The 27,648-nt window shown below is 35.0% G+C and overlaps 1 protein-coding gene across 1 annotated transcript; it reads left to right on the forward strand.

Moving 5' to 3' along the window:
* The first annotated feature begins 786 nt into the window (after window positions 1–786).
* On the forward strand, window positions 787–12,704 carry LOC306845072 (uncharacterized protein). Its single transcript, XM_079377629.1, has 10 exons — window positions 787–931; window positions 1,997–2,075; window positions 3,800–4,482; window positions 6,067–6,109; window positions 6,254–6,321; window positions 6,654–6,751; window positions 6,849–6,917; window positions 8,824–8,937; window positions 9,019–9,093; window positions 9,349–12,704. The coding sequence occupies exons 2-10, from the start codon at window positions 2,050–2,052 to the stop codon at window positions 9,493–9,495; spliced, it is 1,323 nt and encodes a 440-aa protein (XP_079233755.1). The 5' UTR covers window positions 787–931; window positions 1,997–2,049; the 3' UTR covers window positions 9,496–12,704.
* Window positions 12,705–27,648: the final 14,944 nt, after the last annotated feature.

The following is a 27,648-nucleotide window of genomic DNA, read 5'->3' on the forward strand; positions in this document are numbered from 1 at the left end:
TTTCTACATGATTTCATATGTGCTGTGGTTTAAAAGCAGCAGAAAAAGATGTAATATGTAACTGAGCATTTAAAAAACACTTAGATGCAACATCTATTTTACATACTTTTATTAATCAAAATCCCAGATTAAAGATGTAAAAGCTGTTCAGTGTCGGATCTCAGATGGCAGTTTTACTCAGAAATGCAATGCACTAAAAACCAAACCACTGATGTCTAAGATAATGTGAAAGTTAATAGATGTCTATTATATAACTTGTGTTTCTGGAAAGTCTCATTGACCTCTTTTTAATAATAATAAAAAAGTAACCTCCAGTAAACTACGGTGAGTGAAGCATTGTTTTGTTTATCCTTGTTTTAAACCACAGTGAAATAGTCCTAGAGTAAATATTTTTTTTTTTTTTTTTTTTGTCATTTTAGCAGAACTCTGGTTCATTAGGTCCTTCCTGTTCAAAGACCCAAAATGACTCTGCTGCAATTTACCTTTCATTTTTAGTAAAATTGATGCATATCTGTATAGGTGTCAAATATTGTTTTTATTGTTCAGACAATATTGTTGTCAGTAATGGTAACTATTAGTTGATTAATAAATTATCATTATTTATTGTCAGTATTCTTGCCAATGTTGTTCTCATCAAAGTCATTATTTTGGTGTCACGTGATTTACAAACACTTTGGGAATCGGTTCTTCAGTAAAATTGAGAAGAACAATTCGTTGATCACTTGTTTTGTTGAAGGCTCTGAGTCGAGGACGTGCTTTCTGGGAAGTGGGCGGGGTTTGTGGTGTGAGTACGCAGGTGTTGAGAAACTTCCGAACAGTATGTACTTCGACTGCTACAGCTCGTGTGCTCTATATAATGTCCAGCGGTTTTGTACACGGATATTAGAGTAATCGAAATTAAATAATTCACGCAATTAAATCTGCTGATCAGGTATGTACGTGATTTATGCTGTTTATGTCACGTCAGCGAGACAAAAAAATTGTCGTGTGATAGCTGAATGGGAGTTTTATTGTGTCTTTGTGTTGTCTCTATTATGTTGTATTTAAGCTTTTAATTGTTAACAACATTTTAGTTTTGGGAGTTGTTACGTTACCTGTAGTAATGTAGCCCCGCGGCAGAGCGATAGTTTCAAAGCGTGACACGTTGCGAATTTGGACGAAATATTTACAAAATACTACTTTAAAACTTTGGTAACACTTTATTATAAGATGTCCATGTTACACGTTACATGTACTTACTATTAAATTATGCATAATTACATGCAAGGAACCCCAAGACGCACTAATCCTAACCATAGAGCAAGTACATGGAGGCTATAGTTGATTAATATTACTCAGTACATAAATGTATAATTACACTGTTACAAGGACATCTTAAAATAAAGTGTAACCAAAACTTTCTGTTGTCATTATTATTATTATTATAAGCAATGTTACTAAAATGTCATATATTTATTGCATTATGATACTATAGTAACAGTATTTTGTGAATGTACAGTACACTTTAATGCTTTCGTTTATGCGTTTTAATTAAACATCTAGCTATCATCTGACCTTTTCAGAAAGGGGAATGACATGGTTTAACTTGTAACTCAGCGGTGTCAGAATATTCTCTAGTCAATGAAGAAATTATGTATAATATAGTGTTCAGTGTTATGCTAATGTAAGACATTAGGTATGTATTAGTACCTTCTCTGCTTCATTTGTGCATTTGATATTGACGGCCTTCATTTGGCCTACCTGTGATTTCCCATGTCTCATTTTGGTTTCCACTGCATATTGAGATGTTTTCCGCTGATGTGTAAAGTGCACTAAATTTCATACTGTAAGTTGAGAGAGAAAGCTAGAGAGAGAGAGAGAGAAAAAATTCCCTTAGCATAATTGTGGGTTCCTGTATTCAGTAGCCAAAGGTTGCTCGTTTTTATCAAATGCAGTTTTATTTAACAGGGTGATCATCATTCAAGGTTACCTGTGTTCATATCTTATTTTATTACAGATTTCTGACTGGGGATATGGAATGGCTGCAGCTCTTTTGTATTAGGCACAAGAATGACTTCGCAGTGCTTGCAATATAGGTAAAATATACATCTTATAATGACATAGTGCTCATTAAGGTACTCTATATGGACAATATTGGAACACAACTTAATTATTGTAGTTAGTTCCCCAGTGTATTAAAATCAAGCACCCATTCTGCATTTACAAACATTTGTGGAAAATAAAAATTGATCATTCTGAAGAGTGAAACCGTGAATTTAAGTTGCGATTAAATCAGTTTGTGAAATTTCATCTCTACTAGATATTCGACGGTCAACTGTAAGTGGTATTATTTTAAATTGAAAGTATTTAGAAACAGAAGACTGTAAAGCCATAGAGCGGGGTCACCAAGTGCTGAGGCACATGGTGCATGAAAGTCACCAACTCTATGCTGATTTCATAGTTGAAGAGTTCAGTGGTTGGATGAGTTTGGTGTGGAAGAACTTTACTGGCCTGCACAGAGCCCTGATTCAACCCAATCAAACACCTTTGGGATCAACTGGAACAGAGTTTGCGAGCCAGGCCTTCTCGTCCCATATCAGTGCCTGACCTCACAAATAATCTGTGAATGGGATGAATAGGCAAAAATTCTGATGGAATCTTGTGGAAAGCCTTCCCAGATGAATATAAACTGTTATGTAGACCCCCCCCCCCCTCCAAAAAATATTAATGTCTATGTATTTAGAATGCAATGCTATTAAAGTCCCAGTCGGTGTAATGGTATGGTGTCCCAATACTTCTGCCATATAGTGTATGTTTGTTCTAATTTTTTTGTTTCTTATTTTAAAGCCATTTTGCAACAAAACTAATTTAATTTGCTTACCAAAACCAGTTTTTTTTCTTGCATTTGGCAGCTTCCCAGTGTTAGTTTTTGGCCCTGTATATGTATCGCTTAAAACATATGATTACTGTTTCCTATTCTTGTATTGTGGTGTTTTTAAACCTTTTATATAAGGAAAAATTGTTTTTTAAAGGTAGTTTTGAACACAAACAAACACCTTGTGCATACGGGATAGCAGGTTAGTGCACATAACCCAATATGTAGGAAGAATAAAGTCCCACGCTTTTCCAAAGCTTGCAGGGTTCTTAATACAAGGCTCAAACAAAAAGATTTTGAACTGCAATTTTAACACATTTATAGATATTTATAATATTGTTATTCAGTTTTTTTCTCTCTTTATTTTAATACCTACAAAAGACGATCTTCAGATTAATTGCTATAATTTTATTCTATTGACAGCTCTAGTGTGAAACATAAATGAACATTCATTGACATGAAATGTCTTGAAATTTTTATTTTATATTAAATTCATATTTAGTGTGACAGTTGAATTTAAAATGTTTCTAATATAACAGTGATCAGAAAAAAAGCGAGACCGTTAACATACAGATAATTCAGTACAATGAAAATATATAAAAAAAATACAAGTTAAGTTTGAAACATATATATACCACACATATATAGCAACAACACAGCACTTTCCCAAAACTCCCACTGGCCATATTGCCCTGTTTATTTAAACATTTTAGTCTGACAGCCTTATTCTGGCACCAGTTGTTTTTAAAATGCCTAAAGGGTTTTTTGACTGAAATGACTGTTTCAGTAAATATTGAATACTTATTAATTATTTGGTAATGAATTAGTAATTATTTGGATTTATTGTTTGGTGGTTGTGCTAATTTTCAAAAGTTAAGTTTTTCCCATACTGTAAGAGTGCTCAAGAACGCTTGTATTTCCCCCCCCCCCCCCTCCATTTTCTAGGCATATTTCTCCATTCGGCCACTACAGTTTACAATCCCTCAACTTTCCAGAAGAGAACGACGAAACTATGGAGAAAATCATTACTAAGGACTCCATCTGTGACTCAAACTCCACCGATTCCCAACTCTCTCACGCCGACTGTTGCATGTCTGGAAATGAGTCCTCTTTGAGCGCACAGGCTGACTTCAAGGATGTCTGCAGAGACAGAAAGAGCAACTACAGATCCATACAGACCAGCTACAGCCCTTACCAGCCCCCGCTAGGTCTACCTTCTGGCTACAATCCCCAGACGCCCTTTCCCAGTCAGACGGAAGTATGTCTGAGCACCCTAGAGCCACACAACAGGGACCTGCTCCACTCGAGTTCCGTAGGCAGCAGTTCGGTGGAATATCCCAGTGGCAACCTCCCCTCTTGCTTAGTGTCTGGAAATTACTGCAGTTATCCTGGTGATTCCAGCTACTCTTGCTCTCCAGACAGGCACAGTCTGGGAGAGGGAAGTCTGGAACAGCCGCGTTCACTGCGCTCTATCCCAACTGCATTCACGCCTCACAGCTACTGCATGCCTCTGCACCCCTGCGCGTCCCGTGGGCCGCCCTGCTGTAGTCAATACCCTGTGGATGTGTATCAAATGGATCAGGGCTCTCATTACAGGCCACATTACCACATGCCCTGTTGGCCTTCACGTAAGTCTCGGTTCTTTATTCAAGTGAGTCAGTTTCTTTCTTTTACATGGAACTTGTTAATTTGTTAGTCACATGATGAATAATTCCAAGCCTATTGCTCCTTTCATAAGCCTATTGCCATTAAAATTGCCTCATACTGTATGTGATGTGTTCTTTATCAACCTTACGGGAAATTTATTCAGCCAGTGCCAACCCGATTAAATTGCGAAAACTTTTTGCCAGATTAAGCAACCAGTTTCCATTTTACAAGTGACGCCCATCTTAGAAGACAAACATCTAAATATAAGGATTAGATCATACTCAAAACTACACCTTGTATATATGTTACTGTCCACTGACAGTCCATCTAGCGTGTTCTTTGGCTGGCCTTTTAAAAATGAAAGAGGATTGGTTGCCCCTACTAAATGACCAATTGAATTTTTTTTTTTTAACTTGATTAACAAATTGATAAGGAAAAGCGTTTGATAAAACGTCAAAGAAAAGCAATTGGAAAAATCCAATTTACAATGTGCATTAACAAATTACTTGTAATCTACTATTTTTTTGTATTTAATTTTAAAACATGAATTAAATAGTTTTCATGTCAGTTTATGTTCACCCTTAAAAATTATTTATGATTTTTTTTTATTTACTTCCTTTTAATACATTAAATAAGCACTTTGAAATATGCCTATTAGTCTGTCCATTTAAAAAGTAGTTTCAGTTATAAAACTGATAACTTATTGCTTCATTTTATTTATAAATGTCATTCCTAACCCTCCACAGATTTTTGTTTGGCACAGTTAATGGTGAGCTGTTGCCACACACAAAAGGCAGGTAGTAAATGTAATTTTACAAAAAATAAACGTTAGTGTACATTTTTAGTGAACATGGTAGCAGCAATTCATCAAATGATGGAATAACACATTATAAATGGTCATGTATCTATAATAAAGATAGTTTACTTGATCTGTAAAGTGTAAGTGTAACTCAAATTATCAGGTTGAACCATTTATATGAAATAATATTTTTGGTTTGAAAAATAAAATCAGTTTGTTACTGTATTGTAAATTACCTGACAAAACATGTTTTGAGTGTATGCAGCAGGGCTCAAGTCTGGGACAAGTGGATTTTTTGAAAGGACAAGTAAAAGAGGATTTTATGCCCAAGTAGCCTGAATAAAAGGACAATAACAAAAAATAAATACGAAAGCACCGTAAAATTGAAATGTGTTGACAGTAAGGTTGTGCCAGCTGAGGCTCGTGCAGCCTGGCAGTGTGTGAGAAAGAGACTCATTGAGAAATCAAAACAAATGAGCGCAACGGCACACACCAAAGAACTCACTGAACAAACATACCGTGGTAAAACTTCTAAATGTGGTGTTTGTATTTGTAACATATGATATCACAAATATGTTTAAGTTAGTAAAAGCTATTACATTTGTACCACAAAAAAAAAGCTAAACTTTTTTTTCTATTCTTGACATGGAACATTTTACTTGAATGCGAATGACTGATTTACATGTCCAAAGGACAAGCACATCAAGGCTTAATGTTGAGCCCTGTGCAGATTAATGCCTCACTCACTTCATAATTTCATTTCCAGGCTCTGAAAACAGCAGACAATCAGCCGCGGAGTTCACTTATAGGTAATGTGTGATTGTGATGAGGTTTTCTGTACAATTAATATGGGACAGCCAGTCTTGTAAGTGATTTCAGTATTGTAAATGATTTCATGGCTTTATGATTTTGTGCTGTCTGTGTTCTTTATGCAATGGTTTCATGTCTTCCAGTGGCCACACCTCACCTCATCCACGAGCTAAACTAACCCCAAGCACAGCCCCTCTATCCCTGGAGCAGAGTAAGTTTACACGCTATTGTTGAGTAACACTGAAACAATGTCAAATTTGAATAAGTGGAAGTAACATCAGATAATAAGAAACAAATGGCAGTTCTTGTTTATTTCTTGTTATCTCTTCTTCTTCAAAGTCATGTGATCGAAAAGTGTTTATGTGGTAAAACTGCTATATATAGTAGATTAAGTTTAGTTCATGGTACTTTTTAATTTTAATTTAATTTTTTTAAACAATTCACTCAATACTTTACCTTCACTGTAATATAATGTAATATAATATATCTTGAGGTATATTTCTGGAAGGAATTTTATGTTCTTTTCACTCTTCATTATTGCAGGGAAGGTCTTTGTTACATATGAAGCAGACAGTGAAAAACATGTCAAAGAAATCATCAACTTTGTCGCCTTACTGAGACACAATGGTTTCTACACTCACGTAAGACCTGTACCAGACATTGCCTTGCAGCCATGCTTGTCTCCTGATATTGGGTCTGCCAGAGATCATGTTCAGTCTTTTTGTTCTTTTTGCGCAGATTGACATGTTTGAACAACAGTTCAAGAGCATAAGCAAGATCGACTTCATGGAGAGATACATCAGCGAAGTAAGTAGAAACCAGGCCTGCTAGTATTTCAGAGAGCGTGTTTTTCCTAGTTTGACTTACACAACTGAAGATCTAGTCCACATTGCAGATAATTCTGGCCAAGAACCACCTACAGGAAAAGACTGTATGACCGAAAACTCTGAAGAAACTCAAAACCGTTTCGGTTTTACATGGCATTTTGGAGTAGGTTTTTTGGAAAGAGATGATGTCACAATAATAGACCAGAGTGAAAAAAATAAATATTTAATTAATGGCACAGCAGTCGCTGTGAACACACACAAAAAAAAAAAAACCACTAGAATAATAGTTAAAAATGTATTTAGAAGGAGTGCATGTATGATTTTGTATTTTAAAATGTAATTTATTCCTGTGATGGCAATTCCATTTTTAAGAAATCATTATAATATGCTGATTTGGTGCTCAATTATTATCATTGTTGAAAACGTTTTTTGCTGCTTAATATTTTTGTGGAAACAGTGATGCATTTTTTTGTATTCTTTTATGAAGAAAAGGTTCAACTGCATTTATTTGAAATAGAAATCTTTTGTCACATTATAAATGTCTTTACTGTCACTTTTGATCAGTTTAATGCATCCTTGCTGAATAAAAATATTTCTTCCTGTCTTTCTCTCTTTCTTTCTTTTAAAATCATACTTTTCTCAGACTTTTGAGCAGTAGTGTATCGCGGTTTCCACAACATATTAAGCAGCAAAACTCTTTTCAACATTGATAATAAAAAATGTTTATTGAGCACCAAATCTGCAAATTATAATGAATAGCATATTTAGAAATATTCAACATTTTCAGAAGATATATTCAAATATAAAACATTAAATATATATAAAAAAAAAACATATTTATTCCGGTACAGCATTCTTTTATTATGTTACCAGTGCATTAAAACAAGTTAAATATTTTTGTTTTGTTTTGTTGGTGAGTTTTAAATTTAATGCATTTAAATAACATTTAGTGCTTCTTGGTGTAAATAAACTTTTCATCTGCAATCGTTTATTTAATTTCCTGAATAGACACTGCTGTGTCATCGATACAGGTTATACATGTATCCTTGGCTTCTAAAAAAATGACATGTAATTCCTAATATCATTAATGACATGCGAACTCTGTAACCTCTTAAATAGAAAAGGGCGCAGCTGGGAAAACTTGTTCAATGGTTGCATTTGTACAGCAGTGTTTCCTATTGAATTGCAAACAGTGGAAGAACTAATACCTGTTTATCATCAACACATACAACCTTGGGGTGCTCTCCATTGTTGAGGATGTCTTCAACTCTCACAAATCTCACATATTTTAGTTATTGACATTATATCTGAAAAATGCCACCATTTAACCTTATAAACTTTATAAATGGCGAGGACTGATCCCTGACATACACTTGAACATACTATCATATATTCTCTTTCAAATTTATGACCACAAGTGGTTGCTTTTGGCGATTTCATTTGTGCTGAGAAAATGAACCGGTTTCGTGGGGTTTTGTCTCACAGGCTGTGTTTTTTTTCCTATTTGTGTTCAGTATTTGCTTCTACTTCTAAATGCATTCAGCCAGTTTGAGCGTGGACATCATTTATTTATCTGGCTGATATTTGATGAAAGCATGATGGCAGGAAACAATCCAACAAAACTTTTAATTTATGCATTTTGAGGGGGACGAAAAGAGAACATTTAATTTTATAAAATCATGTAACCCTGAAACATATAATTTTAATTAAGAGCTTAAGTGAGGGAGGACATATTTCTGGCATTTCTTTTTTTTTTTTACAAGAAAACTGTACTGCAGTGAGAACGATAAACCTTGAATGTCTAATTTCAGTAGAGTATCTGAAGTTATTGTTCCCTCATGTCCATTCAGTACTAATTTTGTGTGTTTGTGTTTTGTTATGCACAGAAAGACTATCTGATCATCATAGTCATTAGTCCAAAGTACCATGAGATTGTGACCAATGCCTCGTTTTTCATGGAAAATGATGAAACACTCAACACTGTCTACATACACAAGCAGGTACAACTTGGGTGGAAAGAAATCTAAGTTTTTCTTTATTTTTCTTTCTCAATTGACTCATAAGGGCTCCTTGTCTTTTAGTTACAAAACGAGTTTATTCAGAACGGTGCCAGGAATTACAGATTTATCCCCATCTTGTTTCCCGGTGCTAAGAAGGTAAAGCTGCAACTTATAAACCCAACTGCTTAACAAACAGGATGTTTGTGTTTGCACAAGTACTCGCTCAAGGAGCCAAAATACTAATTTGCAATGAACTATTATGATAACAGCAATAGACATTTGTGATTGTTTGTACAGTACTATAGTAACACCAAAAGGATTGCTCCATTTGATTCCACTTAAATCCAGTTCAGATGTAATGATGCCTTTGTGTTCGTTTACAACATTTCTGCGTCTGCTTCTGTCTCTCAGTGCCACGTACCTTCATGGCTTCAAAGCACACAAATCTTCACCTGGCCCAGAGACCGTGATGATATTCTTCGTCGACTCATGCGTGTTGAGAAGTACAACCCTCCACCCATAGGAGAGCTACCCACCATTGTCTCCATCCCCATTTAGTTGGTTAGGTTTGTTTCTGTATATAGACCCATGATATGTCAGTTGTAAACAGACTTGGTATTCGTTTTAAATTTGTTTACCCCCCTGAGCAACTAGATGAGTGGTTAGTATGTTAAAATCCCTGAAGCTACAGTTATTTGTAATGTTTATAGTAACCTCATGTCATAATTAATATTTTACCAACTCATCAATGATGAATAAGTCAGAATGTGTCCCGACATGAAGAAGAACTGCAAAAGTGTATTAAGTTCATGAGTTACATTAGTTTTAGTGCCATGATTTTTGGAAGTTAGCTTAGTTTTTTCTTTACTTTGTATTAAGTTGTCAAATGATAATTTGGGGGGCAAAAAAGGTCCATTGTCAATTGTGTATTGATGTGCTTCCACAGAACTTACTTTCAAAACAAGCAGCTTTCTGTTGGTCATTGGCACAAATCCAACTTGAACACATTGTAAAATCTACATGGGGAAATCTTTTGCTCCATGCCAAGTTCTTGATTTTGTGGATTTCTATGAAATCAATTTTTTCCACAAACATTCAATGAACAATGATAAATGTGACCACACCTTTAGCCTTAATGAAACTTTGTGTAACGCCCAATAGCTATAAATAAAAAAATATTTTTATCATAGAATCACTAAAGTAGACCAGTAATCTTCAAAGACACAAACCTTTTCATCATGTTTCTCTGCTGTTGTGTGCACCTGAAAGGAACCTGAAAGCAGCTGGCACTACAATATCGTGTCACACTGTACAGAGTTTGTTATAACAAACCACTTGTTCATTGTCCTATAGAATTTCTGTTTGAGTCATTACTATTGTGCCAGAAAAAAACAAAAACTTTTATGTTGTGAGCTTCACATTTCATGGTCATTCATGTTCTTAGATGATCATAATCTGTTTTTAAAAATATTAACCCTTTTAATAAATGAAATAATCCAGATGGTTTGTTACACGACTTGTACAAGAATAGACATCAGGGCTTTGAGGGACAAAAGTATAACTCATCTTAACTTTTATAGAGCATATTTAAAAACAATACACTGCAAAAAATGCTTTTCTTAGGTTTTTTGGTCTTGTTTCCAGCCAAAATATCTATTTACTAATATCTAAAAACTCACTTAATTTTCTGAAAACAAAACAACAATTTTTACTTGTCTAAAAAAATCCTTTTTGATTTAAGAATTTTTTGATACTTTGGTTAAAACAAATGCTTTACTGTACAAATTCAGTCAGAATAACTATGCTCACAGAATAATATACAAGTACCAATACATAAAAGTAAAAATTATAGGAACAGAGCAACAGAAAAAGATGTTTTCAATAAAAAAAACGTCAAGCTGGTGATCTTAATTAAGCAATGGGTGATTGTTCCAAAGTTTAGAGCCTACTATAGAAATGTATAGTTTAATGTAGCATGTTATTGAATGCACTGGTGGTGAATGCACTTCAATCAAAGAAACTGAATTGAGTTGAAGATGCTTGGGATTTCATCGATTAGATAAACAATGGGGGGGGGGGGGGTGAATGCATGTTTATGTAATTGCAGTTGCCTATAAAAAAGTTTGAATGCTGTGTGCTTTGCCAGAAAATATGGTATGATGTGCAAAACAATACCTGCCTGACGCTATTGCCGCATGCTCTAGAGAGACTCAAAATTCCTCACTCCTCACTTTCTTTTCTAAAAAATAAAACTGTATTCCCAATCTAACTGCCTGGTAGAGTTATGCCCAGACTTTTTAATCCTGTTTTATTTTTTTAACAATCTGATGGGTGGATGCACACACCCTCTCACAAACAAGGTTTATGAACTGATAAAATACATCTTGAAATGCAATGTAGGTCGCTTTTGGATAAAATAATTTGTAAAAGGAGCAATGCCAGTCTTGTATAAATTTGTTTTCACTGAAAACAATTGAAGTATTACTATATGGGTATTTTATATATCTACAGGACTGTTAAGGAGTTTGTGTTAAAAAAAAAGGACTTAAATATATTACTTTTCTCCTGCAAAGCTATTTTAGGGTCACCTTTTTGAAGTTTGACAGCCTCAGTCAACCATCTACTTTAGTCTAAAACACCATCTTTTGTATTCAATGGAATAACGAAACGCAGGAATATAAATTAGGCTATGTCAGAACTTTTCACTTTTGGGGGTGAAATATATCTTAAAAGCTTCTGAACTAAACATATATCAACACACCTGTCAAAACAAACTTGTCAAAATCTCTCAACTGTCATGCAGGATGGAATATCAGAGAGCTCAATTCATTTAGTTTGTCTTCAAGGAGTTACTGAAGGTTAATTAAGTCCCATTAAACAAAGTGTAACCCTTCCTATTGAGGCTTATCAGGAATGAATTATTCTAAATCAGCCGTAACAATATAATCAAGAGGATTTGGTCATAGAGAGACTGACATAATCCTCATATGAACAATATTAGCGGTATCCAAAAATGATTTGCTGAGAAGAAATGGTTATCAGTTTGTAATTAAAATCAGATGAGAAACAGAATGATTGATTACTCAACGCAGTGACAGAAAAGGTTATGGGAACAGGATCTCCAACATAGTCTTTTTATAGCTGGTTAATTTCTAGATGAAACAAGTTAATTCCAGGAATATGTCATCCATCAACTACAACACAGCTCTGTGAAATATTTTGAAAGCTTGTCAGTGACAATATGAAGTGACTATTTTCTTACACCTTCACATTCTTTTGGAAAATCTACAGAGTCCAATCATCACTGGCAGGACAAAACTGCTGTTCTTTACTTTATTGTGCCTTAAGATGGCACTCTTTACATGTGCCATTAGATGTTTGGATATCAGGCCTACTTAATATTAATAGTATTAATAAGACATTATTGTGGTGGCTAGTTGTCACACTTTTTACTCGAGTGAATATTTTCCAAGTAGGTTTGTTTTTGCAAGTCGCTTTATGTATGATCACTTACCTTTCAGTGTTATCAGAACACAACTGCAGGGCAGGTGGTCACTTCTTATATTTAACTGACGTAGTCCATCTTACCTATGATGCTTGTACATTAAAATACAAATCTTTACATTAATGTTTTAAATTTTTAGCCAGTGCAGTTGAGATTATAGCTACATTTGTGTCCCAATAAGGTAGTAAAAATATATTATTCATGTTTTTTCCGTCCGCGAGTTGCACTGTAGTCAAATGTATCCCCAGGGGAAAAACTACACAAAAAAACATTAAAATATACATATTGTACATTAGCATTCTGACCTCATCTTTGTTACCCTGGAAAATGATTTTTCACTGAACACAATAGTGGGGCATGTTGTCACAATCGATACCTGCTATTGAATAGCCCTTCTCCCCTATAATGCTGTAAATACATATTACAATATCAATATTAATGCAAATCCCCGCATTAACGCTCAATGGTTTTTGTCATTATTGGAACTCTGTGTTCTTTTAAGCATTTGCCTACTTGATGTTATTTTTCTACGGAATGTTATTATAAAGTATTACCATAATCTCTTTAACTTTTAGCCAGCACAGTAGAGATAATTTGTTTTCCAATTAGGTTGTAAAATATATTATTCTGGTTTTTGTGTCCTCCAGTTATACTGCAGTCCACTGTGATCTTTAAAAAAACATATAAAGGCTAATATTTAATTTTTCTTTCTAATACCAAAGCAATACTGCTGGGAGAAGGAAAAAATGTTACTGTACATTAGCATTGTGACCTAATTAGAACATCATCCATAATAAAAGATTCTGCATTGCCGTGGCTGTCCTTTAGGGGGCAGCATCTCACCAGGACTTTGTTTCGGATAGTTTGCAGTTCCACCCAGAATTGAAGGTTTCACACATTCTATTTTTACACTGCTGAATAATTCAATACAGAGCCATATATGATCAGTGACATTTCCTCTTTTCTAGCAGTCTGACAATGGGGTTGCATCACTTGATCCTCGATGTGGAGTCTAGAAAGTGATATACAGCTGTGAAACTAGGAATAGCTTTGTTCTAGGACACAAAATGACATTAATGAATATATACTGACCTAAAAACCACCCTCGATTTTCAACTTCAATTGACTCTCTGTTTACGGAGATGATATAATTATGCTGTCATAATAGATTTCTTTGAGCATATTCCGTAACGGTCCATTGCCATGCTGCTGAACCCCCACTAGATCAGTGACACAGTATTTCATCATTAAATTACAATTTAATATGTGCTTTATGGAAAATAAGGCCAGGAATATCAAAGGAGGAAACGAACTCTCCTAGGAAGAAAAAAAGAGTGTTCAAATCACATTTTTGACGCTTCCAAAGCATTATTTCTTTCATTTTGATTGCATTTGGTGGGAGCGTTTTATAGGAGTTACTTCAGTAAGTATCTGGGGAGTAATTCTGCGCATGAAATCACGGCTGCTGTTTTGTTCCTGCAAGGGGAAGCCGGGTGATCCTTAAACTTGCCAAGTGTTGTTGCCATGGTAACATCACAGCTCATCAAGGTTCGGTGCTATAAAATGAGTCAAAGTTTAAATGATAATTATGGACCGACGCAAACTACTAAGTAAGGATACAATGACATGCTGGCACTCAACAACTAACTGATGAAATGATACTGAAACTAAATTGATTTCATAATATGTGCGGCACTTTCAGATCGTGTGTAGCCACGCCCCTCACTGCGCTCATTGTCTTCTGTCTTCCGCTTTGTATTTTCACAGCATGAAGGTAAGATTTTATGAATTTATGATTGAACTGCTCGTTTTTAAAATCTTCCTGGTCTACTTACATTTGTTATGACATCCGCTTCAAACATTACATGATACATTTCATTAACTCTACAATAAGCAAATCCACTTCAACAGCGTTAATTTTTAATTAACGTTATTTTTTGACAGCAATGCCATTGACGGTGTATCCAAAATTGCATACTGAGTAGGTACTACATTTGAATTAGCTGTGCGAATGTTAAAAAAGTACATCCGCCATGTTGTTACTGTCACGTGACCTACCAATGCGTTGCTTCATTCCCATTCATGAATCCTCTCCCTTGGCCAAAAAAAAAACCCCAAAAACATTTGTCCTTTCTACTTTATTACTTTTGCGTCAAATTACAAAACTTAATGCTGCTGTCACAGTGTTTCTAATGCAGCAGCTGGTAACGTTGACATCTTTCTTCTGACTACTGTCAATCTCTATATTTCCTCTTTTTGAAAGTCGTGAAAACACTATTGTGGGGTTATTATTTATCCAACTTTCTCACCGCTGCTGAGAAATCCATCCAGTTACAAGCACATTGACCCTCTAACTCTAGCACTCTCGATTCTAATTCTATTCTTAATAAAACAGTAAAGTCGCACTTTATTTCGATAGTCCATTTTAGACATTCTACTAACAGTAAGTAACTTTGCAACTGTCAATTAGCAGGCATTATAGTATAAGTAGACTGTCTGCTTAATATCTTCTAAGTTTATTTTGATGGGTCCCCAACATACAGCATACTGAGTATTAGAAACTTTACATGAGTGTGTCAACTTATTCTACTAACCCTAAACCTACCCTAACAGTCTGCTCTGAGAGTCAGTATCATGTAGTTGCAAATTAATGAGAATTAGTTGACATGTAGTTACAAAGTTACTTCTAGTTAGTAGAATGTCTAAAGTAGACTCAGAATAAAGTGTAACCAAAAAAAAATAAAAAAATTGCACTTTTAGACTTGCAAAAAGCAAAAAAAGGCTTATAACACTAGCTTGCTCTATTCTTTTTCTATTCCATCTCTTTTCTTTTTATTCATTATAATTAAAAGAAAAAAACCCTTGCTACGTGTACTGCGTTAGGCTAACTGAGACTTGCCAGCACTTGCATAGACTATCATTGCTTTTTTGTTGATTTTGATTGCTTCTATAGTCCTCATTTGTTTGTCGCTTTGGATAAAAGCATCTGCTAAATGACAAAATGTAAATGCATATGAATTTAACATGGATAAGGAGGCTGTGATGGATCAACTTACAGTCTTTACAATGACACACAATGGTCGTAGATCATGTTATTTCCACAACTCACAATGTTTAAACCGTTTGATGGAGTTTTTGTGTACTGAAACTTTCATTCCTGTCAAAAAAATTAAATATGGCGCTACTTCAAGTAAATTGTGTTATACTGCTATAAGTATAGGCTATCCAGCTCTCTAGCTTAAAGTACAAAAAAAAAGAAAGAAAAAAACAGCAGATGCACTCACATTTCCTAATTGTGCCTGTTATCATTCTCACTACGTGGACCTCATTTTGGTCAGTGGAATTCAAATGTGTGTTGTTCACAGCAGGTGAGATATGTCTGAGAAAACTAAATATGTGGCCGGCACATCCAAGGAACCCCTCCGGCTCATTTGCCTGAGTGTTTTTTCTGTGACTCACAAAAGAAAAAGCATTACAACTCTCTATAACAACTGACAAAGAAGCTTTACCCATTACATCAATGCAGTCAAGCTCAAAACTCAATGCTTAGGTCAGTCCTGTGTTCAAGGGCCTCCTCCAGAAAAATAACTGCCTACAGCAGCAGTCTTTTGGGAAAAGCCTTCATCTCTTGCCCTGCGGGAAACAATGAAAGCTGAAATGAGACAAAAATCAAAGTAGTCATCTTCCCAGACCTGCTCTTCACTCAAGAGCGGAATGAGTCCTGACAAAAAGGATTGAACTGGGTAAAATGTGTCTTTCTGTATTACTTGTGACTGTCGGATATTCCTGACCTGTAATGAATTCATTTCTAGTATTATTTTGTATTAGGAGACAGTGTGCCAACAGTAATTAAACCTGGAATATGGGAAAGAAACCGAACCAAGGAAATAAACGAAATCCCAGTTTAAACCAATTTGATTCCAATTTATGAATCATTCCAGAGTTCCTCAGAGACAAACCCTCAGAATCACTCTATGTCTTTCAGAAGCCATGTTTCACAGTTCATTTTATACTTTGTTTTCCAGAGCTAGAAAGGGGGAGAAAGAGGCAGATATTTTCTGGGAATGGAAATAAGTCACTGTCACTTACAAGGACTACTTTCAGTTATAGGCTATTGCATATTAATGTTTAGCAGACGTCCTATGTACTTGTTATATATCATTATTAAAATGAATCACTAGCCTATTAATCACTATTGCACAGTGCAAGAAAAAAAAATTGCAGTAGGTTGCCAGAGCTTAACAAAATAAAATCTGGTAGACATTTTAAGTTTTAGAAATGAAAATCAAATTTACAGTAAAAACATATAATTAACTGAAAAATGTTAATATACCAAACAGCATTGTAATACCAATAGCGCATTGTAGTGCCATCCCAAAGAAGCACAAAATCACATCCACAGACTTTTACCTTAACTGTTCCCTCCTGGTAGAATGCTCTGCCCAACTCAATCCCAGCAGCCTTATATCTTCAAGAAACCCATAAAACACATCTCTTCCATCTTCACTTGACCCTCTAACACTTATTCTGTTTCTATTTTATCTACTTGTTTTCTTTGTGTTTATTTAAAAAAAAAAAAAAAAAAAAAACTTGACCCTCTAACATTAGCGTTCTCTGATTTTTTTTGCTATTCTATCTGCTTGTTATTTATTAAAAAACCCTCTAACACTAGCATTCTTTATTCTCTTTCTAGTCTAATTGTTTTCTTTTTATTTATTATATTAATTTATTTGCTATGTGTACTGCTTTAGACTAACCGAGACTTGTCACAGCACTATATGTATAGATTATAACAAACCATTGACCAATTAACAAGTGTTTACCATAGGTCCTGTTGTTAAAATTATGATATATTTTTTTCAATGAACAAGATGCTACATAGCTTGCATTTTACAGATATATTACCTCATATATTTTACCCCAAACCTGAGAACCACATTCAGTAACTGTTCTATAATGAAAGATATACAGTCTTAAAATGGCACTTTATTACATTTCAAATGCAATCTTAAAAAGGAAATAGGTGGTATATCCCATGGTTCCAAGCAGTCAACATAAAATATATCTCTTGGGTTTCTGATTTATTAAAATATAATTCACTATAAACTGTCTACTCTAAAACATATCACAAACTGTCCTTATTTCTGTCTTACTTTGCCCTAAGGCCAGGAATGGACATGAATGGCTGTCCATTATAAATGAGCATAGCATAGAAAACTGGGTCAGTGAACGAAAGGTGAAGGATTACATACATATTGTTCTATCTATCTATCTATCTATCTATCTATCTATCTATCTATCTATCTATCTATCTATCTATCTATCTATCTATCTATCTATCTATCTATCTATCTGTCTGTCTGTCTGTCTGTCTGTCTGTCTGTCTGTCTGTCTGTCTGTCTGTCTGTCTGTCTGTCTGTCTGTCTGTCTATGTCTATCTATCTGTCTTGTCTGTCTTTACAGTCTTTATATTCTTAAACTAGAGGCCACAATGAATCCTGTATTTTTATAACATAAGGGATAAGCATCACACCAGCCTCCAATTAAACCAACCTCTGCCACTTCTTTCTGGCTGAAAAAGGTAGATTTAAAATAGCAGAAAAACACTGCTGCCCTACCGTGACCCCGTCCTGTTATAGGGGATGAAAGAGAGAGAGAAAAAGAAACGAGGAAGATGGATTAATTACCACAGTCACTTTCCACTGTCTGTCCAGGGGAATCTCTATAGGAATGTGGGTCCACCCAGACCCCTGCTGCTCTCTCCATCTGTTCAGCACAGCTCACTCCCTCAACAGTAGGCATATCAAAAGGTGCCTCGTTTCTGATGTGCCTTAATTTCATGGAGAGTAGAGTGTCAAGGATGTGGGGAGGTTGTCTTCTGGCTGCAAGATCAATCATTTCTGCAGCATACGCTTTACTGTTGCATCCACTGTTTTTATTTATGTATTTAAGTGATATTTTAATTTAATGTTTTTTATTATTAATCATTTTGACACAGGGGGAGGGGGGTTGTTCTATTTCATGAAAATGCTAGTAATATTATCACAATGGACTAAAATATACTGACTTTGCTTACAGTGTATAACAACTTTCTAAAAAGAATTGACAAATTTTGTACTTTTCAGGGATTTTTTTTGGTTCACATTGTGGTGCTCACAAATGACCAGCCTACAAAATATTGCTTCTACATTTCTCATTATGCTATACTGATTGATCATATTGCCACCATACGCATTTGGTCTCAGCTTATGCACCTCAGTTTTTGAGTGAACATTGCTAAAATGATCCACTAATAGTGTGTGTGTGTGTGTGTGTGTGTGTGTGTGTGTGTGCACGTTTTTGTGACAAATGAGGACATAAATTTGTATAATGACACAGGTATTACAAGGTGAAGGTGACTTTTCAGGACATCGACCCATGTCCCCACTTTTCAAAACGCTTATAAATCATACAGAGTGAGTTTTTGGGGTGGAAATTTGAAATGCACAGTCTCCTGTGAGGGCTAAGTTTAGGTGTAGGGTAGGTGTAGGACAATAGCACATAGAGTTTGTACAGTATAAAAACCATTATGCCTATGGGATGTCCCCACTTTTCACAAAAACAAACGTGTGTGTGTTTGTGTGTGCTTTCACTCAAAGGTTTTCATTCAAAAGCCAAGGAGTTCCAAAAAGAAATACAAAAGCTGTGCAAATTGAAAGAAAACAAGTTGAAAAAAAAAAATTAAATCCGAGATTTGACCATTAAAAGCTATTTTTAAAAGGCCATTTTGACCAGAAACACAAAATTAGGTGCTGATTTTTAGCATAGCACAAGGGTTATTTTTTTACAATAGAGAGCATTATCGTGTCTCAAACATTTTTAAAGGTTGGATTCCTTCTGTCGTCAATTTAATTTCACCTTCCAGACGCTTTTCACAGAAGGGATGAGATCAGGAGATGGCAGTCTGACAAATGATAAATGGGCACACATTTATTTTCTGCTAACTTCCCCGAACTGTACCAGAGAGCCCTGTAAAGATGTGGTGTGAATTTGCTTTATACAACCGCATATGAAACGTCACAAGTAATTTTCAAGTATTTGGCGAATGTCATTTAGAAGGAAACTTGTGGGGACACCATGTTACAAATCTGCAGAATCTGAAAATGAGACATTCGAACTGCAGGTGGCCTCCAAAGATGACTGAACGTGGTGACACTACAAGGTGACATATTTCCAGGTCATTGCTTTGATGAAGTAGAAGGGGAAAATGAGGGTGTTGATCATAAATAGCCAAAAATATCTACTCTATGGCTGGAAAGTTGTTCTCTAAGCAGATACATATCGAATACAGTCTGATTTGCAAAACGGAAGTCATTACAGCAAAAGATGTAGAGCTCATGTTCGAATATCCGAGGATGTGCTACAAGCAGCCTTTCCTAAAAAAGATTTTACGACAGCATATCTATTTATCTCAAGTTAAAATGTAATTTTGGAATTCTCCATGAAAATTAATAAAGAGTTAAATAATTCAATGTGAATAAAACTATTTGCCGTTTGCCCTTGTGCTATTTTTTTTTTTTTTTTTAGCATTTACATGATTGATGGACCTCTGTGTGCTAGTTGAATGAGAACTTTTGATCATTTGGAACAGAAATAGGAACATTTGCACACATGAATGATCAAACCGAAAGGAGACCCCTTTCCTTTTCACGTGCATACACCAGGAGCGAAATGTTTTTCCACATCATTTTAACTTAAATCAGTAGAATAATGAATTTCACAATCCACTGCCTTCTTCTCTTCTTTTTAACAGTTCCTAGACGTGTGCTATCATTGACTGGCAAGCCGAAATCTCTTGGGATAACAGTACTTTGTTTAATAAATGTCCCATATAATAGAATCACAAACTATATATTGAGATGCACAATATGAAGTATACAACATCTAGTGGTTTAATATTCATGATCCTCAAGATGATGGTTTTAAATATTTATAATATTTTGAATATCGTAGAATATCATCAGTATTCAGAGAAGTAAGTCGGCCGAGCCCCAGCAGTAATCACCTGGCTGAGAGGTTTAGGTTATAACTTTATGATAACAGAATAGGTAATTTAGCAGTTCTTTGTAATTCCCTGCGGTCATTATATGCGATATATTAAAAGGAGCTCTAACCGAAGGTGATGTGGGCTTTGGCATAAATGTATTTGAAAAAAATGAGCTGCGTTATTGGAGAAGACAGTGAGCGGCTTGAAAAGATTAACGATTTGATCCTGATTCTGTCATAATAGGACACTGGTAAATTTGTTGTCTTGAATGCATAACGGCCCAGGTTAACACGGCACCTTTGTTGTCACGTTATATCTGTGAACCTGTGAATGCGACTGAGATAAATAACACTAATTCACAGAGGAGACGTCAGATGGTACTCTAAAACGATACAAGAGCAGTCATGTCAGCTGAGAGTTGGCTATGAATCGAAGAGGAGAAATCAGGCCTTATTATAATGCAAGCAGCAATCCGCGCATTTAAAAAAAAAAGAATTAGTACTATAGCAGGAGAATAAAAGCACCAAATCAAGCTTTATCCCTGGCGCTTGTTTTCACACGAGCAAGTTATGATCACAGAAAGCATGTTGAATATGAAACACTCAAACCTTCATTCAAAAACGGTCCCAGAGGGCACATGACTGTCTTTGTCATCCACAAGTATCTTTGAATCTTCGAAGATGCTAAGGTCCCTCTGCAGAGGGAAGAGAAAACCTAGTTGAAATGCATCAGCTGCATTTAAATGAAGCCAAAGTAAGGGAATCAATTCAGGTGGTAAACTGAATTTACCACATGGAAACACCAGCATACATTTAAATTGGCAAGTAAACTTCGGTGCATCTCCTGAACCGGCTCAGCGAAGATGAAATGGACTCCAACCCAGCTCTTCAACCATAGCACTATATGGCTGTTTACTTGTGCTCTGCTTGTGTGTCTGCAGATATTGGGCCCTTACCACAGGGACCCCACTGGAATTGAATAGCATTTCTCCTCACACAAACATGTTCGCCTCCATTGCTTCTGCTCCACAATGGCTCGCTGAAATTGTCAGGCACTACAAATAAAAGCTCATGCTTATGTGGCAGGAGAAAGCGGACAAAAACAACATGTGTGGATAAAGAGTCGAGTTCTCCTGAACGTGAGGTGCGAATCGTCAATGTGCCCACCTTTAAACGGCGTTCAGAATGCCTGGAGGCCTTTTATCTGGCCTTTCTGCCTTGCCCCATCACTTCTCATTATCTACTGCTGAATATCACAATCTAGCCAATTCCAGACTGAATAAGTTGCTTCCTGCCTTCTCCTAGGGTTTATTTGCCAGCCGCAGGAGCGAGAAGGGAAGAGTCTAGATATTGCTGGTCATTTCCTGAACTACTCACAGCTCTCAGATGTATTTTATTTCCTGTTTTAATGAGCCCCTTGACAGCTACCGCTAAAAATGCTTGCAGTGGGAGCTCTGGCTTGGACGCTCTGTATCTCTGTATACAGAGGGAATCAAACTACTAATCAGAGATATGGTCTTGCACGGAGAGCTACTTCATTTTTTTTCTTTGGACCAATGAGGCCTATCGATCTGAATTAGGTATTCTGAAATGATCAGGCCACACAAAAGATCTTTGCGAGTATTCGAAAAGACTGCCGGAGGGCAGTCCTTCTTGTCTTTGAATGTGAGAAGGTCACCACATTCATATGAATATATTGATCTTTGCAAAACGTGTGACATGGCCTCTTTAAATAGCTTCCCCATCCCTATTCACAGAGAGCCAAAGTTTTTAGCAGAAGGTGAAAATTCATTCTACGGGTGTAATCACATTAGACTAATTTTGCAAAATTTCACTGTCAAAAAAAAGGTTAACTGTCTATTGTCAAAGTACAGCTTTTACAGAAGTTATACTTTCAAACCAAGCTGTTTTTTGTTGGTCAACATCGAATCCAAGTGACAAACTTGAACCCGTTTTGAAATCTGCTTTGGAAAAATTTGCACTCTCACGCAAAATTCCTCATTACCTGGATTGAAATGACTTTTGTCAAAGAAATTACTGATGAAAATACTGTTTTTTTGCTCTAAGCCTTTATGTGTAATGCATTATAAAGGGTTATTGAAGGGTATAATGCATTATTACTATTCATAATGTGTGTTGTAATACATTATATCTTCTCGTAAATAATTATAACTAAATTTAAAATGCATAGTGTAACAATGAAATAAGTGTTGTAATGAATGTTGTTACAATTTTTCAAGAGAATTACAAGGCATAATTAATGCATTCAAACTGAAATGTTTTGCTAGCTAGTTAATTCATTCACTCAAATGCATCATGTACACATAAAATTAATCCCATATATAGAGAAGATATTTTGAAGATTGTGGGTAACCATCCAGTTGCTGGTAGCCATTGACTTCCGTAGTACGTTTTTCCATACTATGGAAGTCAGCAATGGGTTGGTTATCTTCTTTTGTGTTCAACAGAAGAAAGCAACTCAAACAGGTTTGGAACAACATTTATTTTTATGTAAACTATCTGCACAAAATGATGGAAACACACTAGTAAACTTCAGCTGTAGTTCTTGTCAGAATGTGAAAGTTGATGTTGTGAATACACTCTTTCTGTTACAACTTGCTAAGCAATAATAATCCACACTGTATTATGTAGAGTATATATACTGTATGTTTGTTGTATATATATCATTTTATTTAAATTTTACACTGTTATTTCGTAAAACTGACTGAAATTAATGTAAATAATACAACAGAATTGTAGATACATTTGTCATCAAAAGACCAAAAAAAAAAAAGCTTAAATAATAATACTACAAAAATAAGAGTGCATTCTAACATAAGCATACGGAAAGTCTGCTTGCTGCACCAAGACCTTTTACTCATTGTCAGTGTTGGGGGTAACGCATTACAAGTAACGCGAGTTACGTAATACTATGACTTTTTTCAAGTAACTAGTAAAGTAATGCATTACTTTTTAATTTACAAGAAAATATCTGTTACTTTTTCCCCATTTATTGACTGACAGTGCGCTGTGTGAACATACTGTAGTTCTAGACTAAACGTGAATGTGCATTAATTCATCTCACTCGCAAAAAACAGATTTAGTATTCATCAAAATAAATTAAAACAGTGAAATAAAATTAGAAACTGAAATTAGAACTTCTTGTATTAATAACAATCAAGCCCTGCTCATATTTTAAAGGTAATGCAAAAGTAACGGAATGCATTACTTTCCATAAAAAGTAGCTAAGTAATGCAATTAGTTACTTTTTAGGGAGTAATGCAATTTTGTAATGCATTACTTTTAAAAGTAACTTTCCCCAACACTCATTGTTTCAGTGTTGTGTTACTATGGACATTCAGCTCAAGGCAATGGATTTAAATTGCATTTACGTTGAGCTCTGATAAAGCTGTTCTAGGTCTAAGTGCACTGTGGGTAGTCTACCTTTCCATGTGAGAGGGTCAGGCAGATTAAAACCTGCTTTGAAAATCCCAGTCTTCCGCAGCACTATCTGCAGGGGAAACTCAGCCTCTCTGATGACTGGCTTTAAATGAGATGTAAAATTAACTTCCAGTCTGGCATATGAAAGGTCAGACTCTTGAACACTGTCTATTTTCATTGGAAAAATTCCCCTGGGCATGTGTTGTAATTTAGAAAAGGGAACTGACAGTGTAGTTTTCAGTATTTTTCACAAACATGTTGTAGCTTTTATTGTATTCAAATAAGTTGAGCTACAGATAGGCTAATTCATCAAAAAATAAAAATAAATACAATACTAATGATTAAAAAATAACATTCTCTCTTTTTACTTTTAAAAATGAAAAGTCTTCCAAGTTTTTACTTTGCAGGCACTATGTTCCAGTGTATTTTGAAAGTTTTTTTTTATGTTAAAATCAAAGAACTGCAAGGACTCCAACTGTGACCAACTGTGTTTGTACTGGTGGGCAATATCCTGTTGGCATCCACTGTCACTCTCTTTGATGATGCCAATTGAGCATAACGCAGGATAAAATTTTCTTTTTCATTTTGGCAGAACAATAACTGTCAGTGTGGTGGATCTTTGCATGCATAACTAAATTCATCCCGTGATCTTCCTCCTGTAGACCATCTCTGTTTACAGAAATGAAACCTTTTGATGAACATATTAGCGTTCTGAATACATCTTTAAACTAGTCTCATTATGCATTAATTACATCTTGCTTGCCGAACTCCAGCTACTAATCAAAAGTGAAAATGTCACCAAAATGCCACCTTGATAATCAAAAATAGTGATATCATTCTTGTTGATCTCAGCTGTATTTATTGCATTATTTACTCAAGACAGAATCCTTATGTCTAATCCTTAAGTCTCTGAAACTAATAGAATTTGACTTCAACTTCAATCTTTCTTGACTTGGAATTTTACAGTTGAAAATTTGATTATGACTCTTTTTATTTGCCAAACAGCATATCTACAATGAATAATATCTGAATTTCTCCAGACACATCACCCAGTCAAAATGCAATGTTTAAGAGAAGGTTATCTCTAATGACCCCATTTGTCACTGTTTGATGCATCTTAAAGGTCATTCTTGGATCTTGAGATTAATTGAAAATATAAATCAAATACTTCAAAACAGGCCTTGATGTGCACCACGAAAATAATTACACTTTTTGTTAAGATAATAATAAAATAATAATAAAATCCCATCACTATTATTACATTAGAAATATAGTAACACTTTATAATTAGGTTCATTTTGTTAAGACTAGTTAACTGTATTAGTTAAGTTTAACAATAAAAAATACTTCTAATGCCTTTATTAATCGTAGTTAATATTAATTTCATAGCATAGTTAACAAATGTTAGTTAATGCATTAACTAATGTTAATAATGTGACCTTGCTGTAAAGTGTTACCAGATCGCGCTCCTGCAATGATTCAGGGTTTTGAATGAATCGGTTGAATTGAACACATCAGTTGATTGATTCAATGACTCACTGAAACATAATGACTGTCAATTGGCAACTGAGAGTTATAAACTCACAATTCTGAGGAAAAAATTCAGAATTGCGAGATATAAACGAGTTTGAGTTCATATATCACAATTCTGACTTTTTTCCTCTGAATTTTGAGTTTACATCTCTCAATTCTGACTTTTCTCTTTTTTATGAATTCTGAGCTTTTGTTTCTGCCACAGAAAATTAAAAAGGTCATTGGAATTAAAAAAGGTCATTAGAAATAAAAAGAAATTCTCACAATTGCATGTTTATATCTTGCAGTTCTCGCAATTATACTGTAGGCCAATCTCACAATTTTTTTATCACACTGTAAAAAATTTAAAGTTGAGAAAACTTCAAAGTTTAAGGCAACGAGCTTCAGCAGATTTTTTGAGTTTTATCAACTTGTCTTTATAGGAGAGTTTTCTCAACTTGTTGAGAAAACTCATAAATCTGCTGAAGCTGGTTGCCTTAAACTTTTACGTTTTCAAAACTTTTGATTTTTTTACAGTGTAGAATTGCAAGAAAAAAAAAAACCAGAACTGAGAAAATCATAATGAGAAGAAACAAGATTCCCAGTCTTGTTGGCCTGTATCATCACATTGTTCAAGCCATCAAATTCAAGGACAATTACAGTATTATCTGAATAGTTGCACTGTATACGGATGTCCTCTGACTGCATTACATCACTTTTATTGTTGAGTGCATTGCTCTTCTAGTTGCTCTCCCCATACCAGTAAAGTTACTGCAGGGTGCACAAATCATTCCTGGACTGCTCATGTCAGGCATGTAACCGATGTCATGCAAGTGTGAGGAAAAAATATTCTGTGATTTAAGCCTCCAGCCAGGCTTACTTTTCAAGTAGCAAGTTCATGAAGAGATGAAACTTTCCCCTGACAAACATTATACTTTATTCTATTTTACTTTGAATCATTGACATTCTTTGAGGGATATAGCTTGTTTAATACTCTGTGGTATAAAATAATAAGAACTAAGGACTATAAATGTGTCTCTCTCTTATAAAGGTTTTGGCAAGACAGCACAAAACAAAAGACCCTGCCACTGTGGTAGAATCCTGAGCGTCATTTATCTTGTCCATTATTTCAGGAGCTGCATTGTGCAAAAGTGTGAAAAGCTCCCATTTCCCTCATCTTCACAGAACTGTGTTGAGGATGGGGAGTAATAATAATCACAGCTTTCATGCATGAGCAGGTAGACTCAGTTCTGTGTGCTTGAGAGAATTTCAAAAGTCATTTCAGTTATTAAGAGACTGGTTTTGCTGTATTGTTTTGTCTTAGGTTACTTTCGTATGGGTGAATGGACTCCTTTGATCAAGCCTCAAACTCGTTCCCTCGACAGGGAAGACTGCGAGCAATTGTAATACTGGGGTAATTGTGACACACTAAATTTCTAAAAAAAAAGGAGAAAAAGGAGTGATTCATTGATTTTGAGGTATGATTTCTTTATCATGTCATATTATATTATTCTATATTGTTGTTATTTATAAATATATGTTAAGTATTTTCAATGCAGTTGAATTCAAAGTAATTTTTTTCATTTTTCAGTTGTTGTTTATACGTTAACAGGAATCACAGTTGCAAATACTATTGTATCATTATTTGTAATAAAAAGTCACAGAATTGAAAAACTCAAATATGTAATGAACATTATTTCATCCAAGCAATTATGTAATTAAAAACAAAATTGGTTCCTAAAACAGACTATTTAGAAATATTAATAAAGGTGACAATTATTCAGAATATTAAAGCACTCATTTAATTTTGAGACATGCTGTTATTTTATATACAGCGGATTAATATAATTTATTTTTCATATTTTCATGATGTAATAACCTCATTATAACGCTAGTTATTTTGGCACATATAAGTCGTTTCTATGGTAAAAGATGGTAAGCATGTTTGTAGTAGTCTGTCAGTTATGATGGAAAGTGTAAAAATTATAATTGGCACCAGTCTCTCACAGCAGCTGGCAAAACATAATTATGACTATGTTTAGATACTTTTTAACCGGTGAATTTGATTTTTTCTGCCCCCATTATTCTCAATAACTACTAAACCAATATCTCATTGTCGATATTTCTCAATATAGGTGTTACTTTAAAAAAAAGAAAGAAATATGTTTAATATGCATGTATTCTCATCCTATTCAAACATCAGGCATGATGCTAGAATTACCTAGTAA

Source organism: Barbus barbus (genome assembly GCF_936440315.1).
Source record: "Barbus barbus genome assembly, chromosome: 25".
In the NCBI taxonomy this organism is placed as follows: Eukaryota; Metazoa; Chordata; class Actinopteri; order Cypriniformes; family Cyprinidae; genus Barbus; species Barbus barbus.